The sequence below is a fragment of the Salvelinus alpinus genome, chromosome 5 (assembly GCF_045679555.1).
Source record: "Salvelinus alpinus chromosome 5, SLU_Salpinus.1, whole genome shotgun sequence".
Taxonomy (NCBI): Eukaryota; Metazoa; Chordata; class Actinopteri; order Salmoniformes; family Salmonidae; genus Salvelinus; species Salvelinus alpinus.
The window spans coordinates 2,472,323-2,486,008 of record NC_092090.1 but is presented as its reverse complement, the minus strand read 5'-3'; the positions used below and the strand labels follow the sequence as shown (position 1 = coordinate 2,486,008).

The 13,686-nt window shown below is 53.8% G+C and overlaps 1 protein-coding gene across 1 annotated transcript in view; it reads right to left on the bottom strand.

Moving 5' to 3' along the window:
* The window catches only part of LOC139575406 (Golgi apparatus protein 1-like), a 105,579-nt gene that overhangs the window by 25,233 nt on the left and 66,660 nt on the right, over positions 1 to 13,686 (bottom strand). The window contains exons 14-19 of the mRNA XM_071400342.1: positions 11,720 to 11,782; positions 11,472 to 11,585; positions 10,103 to 10,191; positions 8,611 to 8,728; positions 6,116 to 6,346; positions 308 to 431 (exon numbers count right to left, since the gene is read on the bottom strand). Of these exons, the coding sequence (XP_071256443.1) occupies positions 308 to 431; positions 6,116 to 6,346; positions 8,611 to 8,728; positions 10,103 to 10,191; positions 11,472 to 11,585; positions 11,720 to 11,782 (739 nt within the window). The remainder of the gene's footprint in view (positions 1 to 307; positions 432 to 6,115; positions 6,347 to 8,610; positions 8,729 to 10,102; positions 10,192 to 11,471; positions 11,586 to 11,719; positions 11,783 to 13,686) is intronic.

The following is a 13,686-nucleotide window of genomic DNA, read 5'->3' as shown; positions in this document are numbered from 1 at the left end:
TGTGTTACCTGTGAGAGTGTGTGTTACCTGTGTTCTCTGTGAGAGTGTGTGTGTGTGAGTGTGTGTGTTTACCTGTGAGAGTGTGTGTTACCTGTGTTCTCTGTGAGAGTGTGTGTTACCTGTGTTCTCTGTGAGAGTGTGTGTGTTACCTGTGTTCTCTGTGAGAGTGTGTGAGTGTGAGTGTGTGTGTTACCTGTGAGTGTGTGTGAGTGTGTGTGTTACCTGTGAGAGTGTGTGTTACTTGTGTTCTCTGTGAGTGTGTGTGTTACCTGTGTTCTCTGTGAGAGTGTGTGTGAGTGTGTGTTACCTGTGTTCTGTGTGATCTGTCTCTTGGTGATCATCTGTTTACATTTGGGATCCATCAGTTCAGAGAGCTTGTTCTGTTTCAGACACTGCAGCATGTTCTTAGTATCTGCATCCGTACAGAACCGCTGGAGAGAGGACCGGAGGGACAGAGAGGACAGGAGGGACAGAGAGGACAGGAGGGACAGAGAGAGAGAGAGAGAGAGAGAGGACAGGAGGGACAGAGAGGACAGGAGGGACAGGAGAGACAGAGAGGACAGGAGGGACAGAGAGGACAGGAGGGACAGAGAGGACAGGAGGGACAGAGAGGACCGGAGGGACAGAGAGGACCGGAGGGACAGAGAGGACAGGAGGGACAGAGAGGACCGGAGGGACAGAGAGGACAGGAGGGACAGAGAGGACCGGAGGGACAGAGAGGACCGGAGGGACAGAGAGAACCGGAGGGACAGAGAGGACAGGAGGGACAGAGAGGACCGGAGGGACAGAGAGGACAGGAGGGACAGAGAGGACCGGAGGGACAGAGAGGACCGGAGGGACAGAGAGGACAGGAGGGACAGAGAGGACAGGAGGGACAGGGAGGACAGGAGGGACAGAGAGGACAGGAGGGACAGAGAGGACAGGAGGGACAGAGAGGACAGGAGGGACAGAGAGAGAGAGAGAGAGGACAGGAGGGACAGAGAGGACAGGAGGGACAGAGAGGACAGGAGGGACAGAGAGGACAGGAGGGACAGAGAGGACAGAGAGAGAGAGAGGACAGGAGGGACAGAGAGAGAGAGGACAGGAGGGACAGAGACAGAGAGAGAGGACAGGAGGGACAGAGACAGAGAGAGAGGACAGGAGGGACAGAGACAGAGAGAGAGGACAGGAGGGACAGAGACAGAGAGGACAGGAGGGACAGAGAGAGAGGACAGGAGGGACAGAGAGAGAGGACAGGAGGGACAGAGAGAGAGGACAGGGGGGACAGAGAGATAGAGAGGACAGGAGGGACAGAGACAGAGAGAGAGGACAGGAGGGACAGAGAGAGACAGGACAGGAGGGACAGAGCCAGAGAGGACAGGAGGGACAGAGACAGAGAGGACAGGAGGGACAGAGAGAGAGAGGACAGGAGGGACAGAGAGAGAGAGGACAGGAGGGACAGAGAGAGAGAGGACAGGAGGGACAGAGACAGAGAGGACATGAGGGACAGAGAGAGAGAGGACAGGAGGGACAGAGAGAGAGAGGACAGGAGGGACAGAGAGAGAGAGGACAGGAGGGACAGAGACAGAGAGGACAGGAGGGACAGAGACAGAGAGAGAGGACAGGAGGGACAGAGACAGAGAGGACAGGAGGGACAGAGAGAGAGAGGACAGGAGGGACAGAGAGGACAGGAGGGACAGAGAGAGAGAGAGAGGACAGGAGGGACAGAGAGGACAGGAGGGACAGAGACAGAGAGGACAGGAGGGACAGAGACAGAGAGAGAGGACAGGAGGGACAGAGAGAGAGAGGACAGGAGGGACAGAGAGAGAGGACAGGAGGGATAGACAGAGAGGACAGGGGGGGACAGAGAGAGAGAGAAAGGGACAGAGAGAGAGAGAGAGAGAAAGGGACAGAGAGAGGGACAGAGAGAGGGACAGAGAGAGGGACAGAGAGAGAGAGAGAGGACAGGAGGGACAGAGAGAGAGGACAGGAGGGACAGAGACAGAGAAGTTAAAGGTAGGTAGAGGAAACAGGCCTAGAATATTTTCTTTAACATTTTCTTAGCATCCGCACAGAACCAATAATACATGGAGGGGGGGGGGGGGAGACCAAAACACCTGCAGCTCTGTGGTACGCTGGGTCAGTACATAGCCAATGGTAGGTACAGCTCATCCCTTGGCAGTAGTACTGTAGATTACTTTATCAATGACCTCAACCCAGAGTCTCTCAGTGTTCACAGTCAGCCCACTGACACCCCTATCAGACCACAGCACAATCACAGTCTACCTGAACAGAGCCATACTCAATCATGAGGCATCAACTTGCCGAGTTAAATAATAATCAAATCAAAGCCGAATAAACGGCATACTGTGTAGAAAGAAGCTATTTCAGGTCTCCAGAGATGTTAGATTGGGTTCAAGTCCTGGCTCTGGCTGGAACACACAAGGACATTCAGAGACTTGTCCCAAAGCCACTCCTGTGTTGTCTTGGCTGTGTGCTTAGGATCGTTGTCCTGTTGGAAGGTGAACCTTCACCCCAGTCTGAGGTCCTGGGCGCTTCGGGACAAGTCTCTGAATGTCCTTGAGTGGCCCAGCCAGAGCCCGGACTTGAACCCGATCAAACATCTCTGGAGACCCTGAAAATAGCTGTGCAGCGACGCTCCCCATCCAACCTGACGGAGCTTGAGAGGATCTGCAGAGAAGAATGGGAGAAACTCCCCAAATACAGGTGTGCCAAGCTTGTAGCGTCATACCCAAGAAGACATGAGGCTGTAATTGCTGTCAAAGGTGCTTCAACAAAGTACTGAGTAAAGGGTCTGAATAGACGACTAGAGGCTGTCAGTATTGCAGGGTTAGAATACTTATGTAAATTAGATATTTTAGAATTTTATATTCAATACATTTGCGAACATTTAAAAAACAACATGTTTTGACTTTGTCATTATGGGGTATTGTGATGTCATTATGGGGTATTGTGATGTCATTATGGGGTATTGTGATGTCATTATGGGGTATTGTGTGTAGATGGGTTTTTATTTATTATTATTTATTCGTTGTGAATTCAGGCTGTAAGAACAACAACACAGGGTTGTTACACTTTCTGTAGACACTCTACCCCCCCCCAACACCCCCTACCCCCCTACCCCCCCAACACCCCCTACCCCCCTACCCCCCCAACACCCCCTACCCCCCCAACACCCCCTACCCCCCTACCCCCCCAACACCCCCTACCCCCCCAACACCCCCTACCCCCCTACCCCCCCAACACCCCCTACCCCCCCAACACCCCCTACATCACCCTACCCCCCTACACTCTACACCCCCCCCTACCCCCCCAACACCCCCCTACCCCCCTACACTCTACACCCCCCCTACCCCCCCAACACCCCCTACATCCCCCTACCCCCCTACACTCTACACCCCCCCTACCCCCCCAACACCCCCCTACCCCCCTACACTCTACCCCCCCCAACACCCCCTACCCCCCCTACCCCCCCAACACCCCCTACCCCCCCAACACCCCCTACATCCCCCCTACCCCCCCAACACCCCCTACACTCTACACCCCCCCTACCCCCCCCAACACCCCCTACATCCCCCTACCCCCTACACTCTACACCCCCCCTACCCCCCAACACCCCCCTACCCCCCTACACTCTACATCCCCCCTACCCCCCCAACACCCCCTATATCCCCCCTACCCACCCTACACCCCCCTACCCCCCTACACTCTACACCCCCCCTACCCCCCCAACACCCCCTACATCCCCCCTACCCACCCTACACCCCCCCTACCCCCCCAACACCCCCCAACACCCCCTACATCCCCCCTACCCACCCTACACCCCCCTACCCCCCTACACTCTACATCCCCCCTACCCCCCCAACACCCCCTACATCCCCCCTACCCACCCTACACCCCCCTACCCCCCTACACTCTACACCCCCCCTACCCCCCCAACACCCCCTACATCCCCCCTACCCACCCTACACCCCCCTACCCCCCTACACTCTACATCCCCCCTACCCCCCCTACACCCCCTACACCCATACCCTCCCTATGGCGGTGTCCCCCTCACCACGGTCACACGGCGGTGTCCCCCCTCACCACAGTCACACGGCGGTGTCCCCCCTCACCACGGTCACACGGCGGTGTCCCCCCTCACCACGGTCACACGGCGGTGTCCCCCCTCACCACGGTCACACGGCGGTGTCCCCCTCACCACGGTCACACGGCGGTGTCCCCCTCACCACGGTCACACGGCGGTGTCCCCCTCACCACGGTCACACGGCGGTGTCCCCCTCACCACGGTCACACGGCGGTGTCCCCCTCACCACAGTCACACGGCGGTGTCCCCCTCACCACAGTCACACGGCGGTGTCCCCCTCACCACAGTCACACGGCGGTGTCCCCCTCACCACAGTCACACGGCGGTGTCCCCCTCACCACAGTCACACGGCGGTGTCCCCCTCACCACAGTCACACGGCGGTGTCCCCCTCACCACAGTCACACGGCGGTGTCCCCCTCACCACAGTCACATGGCGGTGTCCCCCCTCACAACAGTCACACGGCGGTGTCACCCTCACCACAGTCACACGGCGGTGTCCCCCTCACCACAGTCACATGGCGGTGTCCCCCCTCACAACAGTCACACGGCGGTGTCCCCCCTCACAACAGTCACACGGCGGTGTCCCCCCTCACAACAGTCACACGGCGGTGTCCCCCCTCACAACAGTCACACGGCGGTGTCCCCCCTCACAACAGTCACACGGCGGTGTCCCCCCTCACAACAGTCACACGGCGGTGTCCCCCTCACAACAGTCACACGGCGGTGTCCCCCCTCACAACAGTCACATGGCGGTGTCCCCCCTCACAACAGTCACACGGCGGTGTCACCCTCACCACAGTCACACGGCGGTGTCCCCCTCACCACAGTCACATGGCGGTGTCCCCCCTCACAACAGTCACACGGCGGTGTCCCCCCTCACAACAGTCACACGGCGGTGTCCCCCCTCACAACAGTCACATGGCGGTGTCCCCCTCACCACAGTCACACGGCGGTGTCCCCCCTCACAACAGTCACACGGCGGTGTCCCCCCTCACAACAGTCACATGGCGGTGTCCCCCCTCACAACAGTCACACGGCGGTGTCCCCCCTCACAACAGTCACACGGCGGTGTCCCCCCTCACAACAGTCACACGGCGGTGTCCCCCCTCACAACAGTCACACGGCGGTGTCCCCCCTCACAACAGTCACACGGCGGTGTCCCCCCTCACCACAGTCACACGGCGGTGTCCCCCTCACCACAGTCACACGGCGGTGTCCCCCCTCACCACAGTCACACGGCGGTGTCCCCCTCACCACAGTCACACGGCGGTGTCCCCCCTCACAACAGTCACACGGCGGTGTCCCCCTCACAACAGTCACACGGCGGTGTCCCCCTCACCACAGTCACACGGCGGTGTCCCCCCTCACCACAGTCACACGGCGGTGTCCCCCTCACCACAGTCACACGGCGGTGTCCCCCCTCACCACAGTCACGCGGCGGTGGCCCCCTCACCACAGTCACACGGCGGTGTCCCCCTCACCAACAGTCACGCGGCGGTGGCCCCCTCACCACAGTCACACGGCGGTGTCCCCCCTCACCACAGTCACGCGGCGGTGGCCCCCCTCACCACAGTCACACGGCGGTGGTCCCCCTCACCACAGTCACACGGCGGTGTCCCCCCTCACAACAGTCACACGGCGTTGTCCCCCTCACCACAGTCACACGGCGGTGGCCCCCTCACCACAGTCACACGGCGGTGTCCCCCCTCACAACAGTCACACGGCGGTGTCCCCCCTCACAACAGTCACACGGCGGTGTCCCCCCTCACCACAGTCACACGGCGGTGTCCCCCCTCACAACAGTCACACGGCGGTGTCCCCCCTCACAACAGTCACACGGCGGTGTCCCCCCTCACCACAGTCACACGGCGGTGTCCCCCCTCACCACAGTCACACGGCGGTGTCCCCCTCACCACAGTCACACGGCGGTGTCCCCCTCACCACAGTCACACGGCGGTGTCCCCCTCACCACAGTCACACGGCGGTGTCCCCCCTCACCACAGTCACACGGCGGTGTCCCCCCTCACCTTTATCATCTGCTTGCAGACCCTCATGAGTTGGTAGTCCAGTTCTGGATCCAGCATCTCTCCTTCCTGTCGTTGAAACACCCTCTGGTGACACTGCTGAGACAGCTGCTTCTTCCTCTCCTTTAAACACTCCATCATCTGAGCGTTACCGAACACCACGTTGGAGCAGAGCCTCCCGATGTCCGTCTTACACACCTCATACAACTCAGGTTCCAGACGAATGTCCTCTGACTGCAGAGAGAGAAGAGAGGAGGAGAGGACAGGGGAGAGAAAAGAGAGGAGAGGAGGGAGGAGAGAGGAGGAGAGGAGGGAGGAGAGAGAAAGGAGGAGAAATGAGAGGAGAAAAAGGATGTATTTACCTCATTTGTTTGATATGAATAGTTGACAATGAATATTTACCAAATAGGACGACATGTCTGTCCTGCTAATGCTGTGTTCTAATGGTCTCCTGGTTCCCTGCAGCTAACCTGGCAGGACGGTCACCAGAGATGGAGCTGACAGATGACTGGTTCCCTGCAGCTAACCTGGCAGGACGGTCACCAGAGATGGAGCTGACAGATGACTGGTTCCCTGCAGCTAACCTGGCAGGACGGTCACCAGAGATGGAGCAGACAGATGACTGGTTCCCTGCAGCTAACCTGGCAGGACGGTCACCAGAGATGGAGCTGACAGATGACTGGTTCCCTGCAGCTAACCTGGCAGGACGGTCACCAGAGATGGCTGGAGCTGACAGATGACTGGTTCCCTGCAGCTAACCTGGCAGGACGGTCACCAGAGATGGAGCTGACAGATGACTGGTTCCCTGCAGCTAACCTGGCAGGACGGTCACCAGAGATGGAGCTGACAGATGACTGGTTCCCTGCAGCTAACCTGGCAGGACGGTCACCAGAGATGGAGCTGACAGATGACTGGTTCCCTGCAGCTAACCTGGCAGGACGGTCACCAGAGATGGCTGGAGCTGACAGATGACTGGTTCCCTGCAGCTAACCTGGCAGGACGGTCACCAGAGATGGAGCTGACAGATGACTGGTTCCCTGCAGCTAACCTGGCAGGACGGTCACCAGAGATGGAGCTGACAGATGACTGGTTCCCTGCAGCTAACCTGGCAGGACGGTCACCAGAGATGGAGCTGACAGATGACTGGTTCCCTGCAGCTAACCTGGCAGGACGGTCACCAGAGATGGAGCTGACAGATGACTGGTTCCCTGCAGCTAACCTGGCAGGACGGTCACCAGAGATGGCTGGAGCTGACAGATGACTGGTTCCCTGCAGCTAACCTGGCAGGACGGTCACCAGAGATGGCTGGAGCTGACAGATGACTGGTTCCCTGCAGCTAACCTGGCAGGACGGTCACCAGAGATGGCTGGAGCTGACAGATGACTGGTTCCCTGCAGCTAACCTGGCAGGACGGTCACCAGAGATGGCTGGAGCTGACAGATGACTGGTTCCCTGCAGCTAACCTGGCAGGACGGTCACCAGAGATGGCTGGAGCTGACAGATGACTGGTTCCCTGCAGCTAACCTGGCAGGACGGTCACCAGAGATGGCTGGAGCTGACAGATGAGTTAAAGATGAGTTAAAGACTGTCCAACAGCTTGGTCAGGCCTAATAAGGACTCCACAGGGCCAAGTTGTAACAGAGGAGTAACTCTCCCCATCTCCAGGTCCTCTACTCTGAGTTGTAACAGAGGAGTAACTCTCCCCATCTCCAGGTCCTCTACTCTGAGTTGTAACAGAGGAGTAACTCTCACCATCTCCAGGTCCTCTACTCTGAGTTGTAACAGAGGAGTAACTCTCACCATCTCCAGCTCCTCCAATCTGAGTTGTAACAGAGGAGTAACTCTCCCCATCTCCAGGTCCTCTACTCTGAGTTGTAACAGAGGAGTAACTCTCACCATCTCCAGCTCCTCTACTCTGAGTTGTAACAGAGGAGTAACTCTCACCATCTCCAGCTCCTCTACTCTGAGTTGTAACTCTCCCCATCTCCAGCTCCTCTACTCTGAGTTGTAACAGAGGAGTAACTCTCACCATCTCCAGCTCCTCTACTCTGAGTTGTAACAGAGGAGTAACTCTCACCATCTCAAGCTCCTCTACTCTGAGTTGTAACAGAGGAGTAACTCTCCCCATCTCCAGCTCCTCTACTCTGAGTTGTAACAGAGGAGTAACTCTCACCATCTCCAGCTCCTCTACTCTGAGTTGTAACAGAGGAGTAACTCTCCCCATCTCCAGGTCCTCTACTCTGAGTTGTAACTCTCCCCATCTCCAGCTCCTCTACTCTGAGTTGTAACAGAGGAGTAACTCTCACCATCTCCAGCTCCTCTACTCTGAGTTGTAACAGAGGAGTAACTCTCACCATCTCCAGCTCCTCTACTCTGAGTTGTAACAGAGGAGTAACTCTCACCATCTCCAGCTCCTCTACTCTGAGTTGTAACAGAGGAGTAACTCTCACCATCTCCAGCTCCTCTACTCTGAGTTGTAACAGAGGAGTAACTCTCACCATCTCCAGCTCCTCTACTCTGAGTTGTTTCCGACACTTGAGAGAGACGCGCTGCTCCTTGACGTCCTGCAGAGTGTCGTTCCTCACTGTGGTACTGAGACAGATCACTACATCCACCCTGAGGACAGACAGAGAGACAGATCACTACATCCACCCTGAGGACAGACAGAGAGAGAGACAGATCACTACATCCACCCTGAGGACAGACAGAGACAGAGACAGATCACTACATCCACCCTGAGGACAGACAGAGACAGAGACAGAGACACGGAGACAGAGGGTGAATTAGTAACAACACTGTGGTACTGAGACAGATCACTACATCCACCCTGGGGGACAGACAGAGAGAGAGACAGATCACTACATCCACCCTGAGGACAGACAGAGACAGAGACAGAGACACGGAGACAGAGGGTGAATTAGTAACAACACTGTGGTACTGAGACAGATCACTACATCCACCCTGAGGACAGACAGAGACAGAGACACGGAGACAGAGGGTGAATTAGTAACAACACTGTGGTACTGAGACAGATCACTACATCCACCCTGAGGACAGACAGAGACAGAGACAGAGACACGGAGACAGAGGGTGAATTAGTAACAACACTGTGGTACTGAGACAGATCACTACATCCACCCTGAGGACAGACAGAGACAGAGACAGAGACACGGAGACAGAGGGTGAATTAGTAACAACACTGTGGTACTGAGACAGATCACTACATCCACCCTGAGGACAGACAGAGACAGAGACAGAGACACGGAGACAGAGGGTGAATTAGTAACAACACTGTGGTACTGAGACAGATCACTACATCCACCCTGAGGACAGACAGAGACAGAGACAGAGACACGGAGACAGAGGGTGAATTAGTAACAACACTGTGGTACTGAGACAGATCACTACATCCACCCTGAGGACAGACAGAGACAGAGACAGAGACACGGAGACAGAGGGTGAATTAGTAACAACACTGTGGTACTGAGACAGATCACTACATCCACCCTGAGGACAGACAGAGACAGAGACAGAGACACGGAGACAGAGGGTGAATTAGTAACAACACTGTGGTACTGAGACAGATCACTACATCCACCCTGAGGACAGACAGAGACAGAGACAGAGACACGGAGACAGAGGGTGAATTAGTAACAACACTGTGGTACTGAGACAGATCACTACATCCACCCTGAGGACAGACAGAGACAGAGACAGAGACACGGAGACAGAGGGTGAATTAGTAACAACACTGTGGTACTGAGACAGATCACTACATCCACCCTGAGGACAGACAGAGACAGAGACAGAGACACGGAGACAGAGGGTGAATTAGTAAGTGGAAGATCCAAACCATGAAAAGTAATAGTGATGGAAATGACTCTGTAACTGTCAGCACACACTATATAGGGAATAGGGAGCCATTGGGACTGGTCATAAGTAGTGCACTATATAGGGAATAGGGAGCCATTGGGACCGGTTCTGACTCACTTCTTCTTGATGTTGGGGCAGAGTTTGAGCACGTCCTCTTTACACGCCATCTTGAACTTGTAGGAGAAACGAAAGTCCTTCATCTGGATCTGAGGAGGAGGAGATGGAGTCAGTCAGGGTTGATTATATACAACGGCCGGTCATCAAATACAGCTACGCATAAGCCTGTGTCTCCCCATCTACCGGTTTACATCGCCTCACATCCTACCGGTTTACATCACCTCACATCCTACCGGTTTACATCGCCTCACATCCTACCGGTTTACATCGCCTCACATCCTACCGGTTTACATCGCCTCACATCCTACCGGTTTACATCGCCTCACATCCTACCGGTTTACATCGCCTCCCCTCCTACCGGTTTACATCGCCTCACATCCTACCGGTTTACATCGCCTCACATCCTACCGGTTTACATCGCCTCACATCCTACCGGTTTACATCGCCTCACATCCTACCGGTTTACATCGCCTCCCCTCCTACCGGTTTACATCGCCTCACATCCTACCGGTTTACATCGCCTCACATCCTACCGGTTTACATCGCCTCACATCCTACCGGTTTACATCACCTCACATCCTACCGGTTTACATCGCCTCACATCCTACCGGTTTACATCACCTCCCCTCCTACCGGTTTACATCACCTCCCCTCCTACCGGTTTACATCGCCTCACATCCTACCGGTTTACATCACCTCACATCCTACCGGTTTACATCACCTCCCCTCCTACCGGTTTACATCACCTCCCATCCTACCGGTTTACATCACCTCACATCCTACCGGTTTACATCGCCTCCCCTCCTACCGGTTTACATCGCCTCACATCCTACCGGTTTACATCACCTCACATCCTACCGGTTTACATCACCTCCCCTCCTACCGGTTTACATCACCTCCCCTCCTACCGGTTTACATCGCCTCACATCCTACCGGTTTACATCACCTCACATCCTACCGGTTTACATCGCCTCACATCCTACCGGTTTACATCACCTCACATCCTACCGGTTTACATCACCTCACATCCTACCGGTTTACATCACCTCACATCCTACCGGTTTACATCACCTCACATCCTACCGGTTTACATCACCTCAGAGTAGAGGACCTTGAGATGGTGAGATACTCCTCTGTTATGGGAGGTGCCCTGAAAGTGCCCTGAAGGATGAGTGTGTGGTGTGTGTGAGATTCTGTGGATTATTCAGAGAGATAGTGAGTGTGTGAGTCAGGGCATTCAGTTCATTTGGGGGGGGGGGGGTCATAGTGAGGTCAACAGCTCCTTGGTCCGTGTTGTCATAGCGACAGCGACCCGCCAGCTGTGTGTACATGAGTCAGTGTGCGTGTTGTCATAGCGACAGTGACCCACCAGCTGGAAGTGTGTAACTCCCACGGTACACTTGCTGTTCATCTCCTTCTGGTGTTTGTTCTGGACCAGACACTCCATCAGATCCCCTGTATCCACCTGGTTGTCAGATACATCCTGGAGGAGAGAGAGGAGAGAGATGTGTTTGTTGGGATATCTTGTTTTTAGATTTTGGACCTGCCAAAAGAGGAGAATCTGTTCTGAGGTCAGGCAGAGTGAGAGAGCTGAGTTCTGGATCTGTTGGAACTTACATGGCAGTGAGTCTGGATGACAGGTTGACAAGCCCGGATCAGCAGGGCCTCAATATGAATGTCCTATCACAGCAGAGAGACCATGTCAGCCACAGACATTCATATACAGAGATACGTCACACATACAGAATGGTTGGCAGCCTTGATAAAGATGTCCTATCACAGCAGAGAGACCATGTCAGCCAGAGACATTCATATACAGAGATACATCATACAGAATGGTTGGCACCCTTGATAAAGATGACCAAAAAAGACTGGATAAAATAACACAAATATGGAGAATTGGGAAACGATTCAGATCATGACTTTTTACAGTTTGTTACTTTACAGCCTTATTCTAAAATGGATTTAAACAGAAATTATCCCTCAATCTACACACAATACCCCATAATGACAAAGCAAACACAGGTTAAGAAATGTTTGCAAATTTATTGCAAATAAAAAACTGAAAAATGACAATTACATAAGTATTCAGACCCTTTACTCAGTACTTTGCTAAAGAACCTTTGGCAGCGATTACAGCCTTGAGTCTTCTTGGGTATGACGCTACAAGCTTGGCACACCTGTATTTGGGGAGTTTCTCCCATTCTTCTCTGCAGATCCTCTCAAGCTCCGTCAGGTTGGATGGGGAGCATCGCTACACAGCTATTTTCAGGTCTCTCCTGAGATGTTGGATCGGGTTCAAGTCCGTGTTCTGGCTGGGCCACTCAAGGACATTCAGAGACTTGTCCTGAAGACTCTCCTGCATTGTCTTGGCTAAGTGCTTAGGGTCGTTGTCCTGTTGGAAGGTGAACCTTCACCCCAGTCTGAGGTCCTGAGCGCTCTGGAGCAGGTTTTCATCAAGGATCTCTCTGTACTTTGCTCCGTTCATCTTTCCCTCGATCCTTACTAGTCTCTCAGTCCCTGCTGCTGAAAAACATTCCCACAGCATGATGCTGCCACCACCATGCTTCACCGTAGGGATGGTGCCATGTTTCCTCCAGACGTGATGCTTGGCATTCAGGCCAAAGAGTTCAATCTTGGTTTCATCAGACCAGAGAATCTTGCTTGTCATGGTTTGAGAGTCTTTAGGTTCCTTTTGGCAAACTCCAAGCGGGCTGTCATGTGCCTTCTACTGAGGAGTGGCTTCCGTCAGGCAATTCTACCATAAAGGCCTGATTGGTGGAGTGATGCAGAAAAGGTTGTCCTTCTGGAAGGTTCTCCCAACTCCACATAGGAACCCTAGAGCTCTGTCATAGTAACCATTGGGTTCTTAGTCACCTCCCTGACCAAGGCCCTTCTCCCGATTCCTCAGTTTGGCTGGGCGGCCAGCTCAAGGAAGAGTCTTGGTGGTTCCAAACTTCTTCCATTTAAGAATGATGGAGGCCACTGTGTTCTTGTGGACCTTCAATGCTGCAGAAATGTTTTGGTACCCTTCCCCAGATCTGTGCCTCAACACATTCCTGTCTCGGAGCTCTACGGACAATTCCTTCGACTTCATGGCTTGGTTTTATCTCTGACATGCACTGTCAACTGTGGAACCTTTATTTAGACAGGTGTGTGCCTTTCAAAATCATGTCCAATCAGTTGAATTTACCACAGGTGGAGTCCAATCAAGTTGTAGAAACATCTCAAGGATGATCAATGGAAACAGGATGTACCTGAGCTCAATTTCAAGTCTCAGATCAAAGGGTCTGAATACTTATGTAAATAAGCTGTTTTTTTTTTAATACATTTGCAAAAATGTCTAAAAACCTGTTTTCGCTAATATAGCTCATACAATATAATATAGTAGTAATATAACTCATACTATATAATATAGTAGTAATATAGCTCATACAATATAATATAGTAGTAATATAGCTCATACTACATAATAGTACTATACTATATAATATAGCACTACTATAACTCATACTATATAATATAGCACTACTGTAACTCATACTATATAATATAGCACTAATATAACTCATACTATATAATAT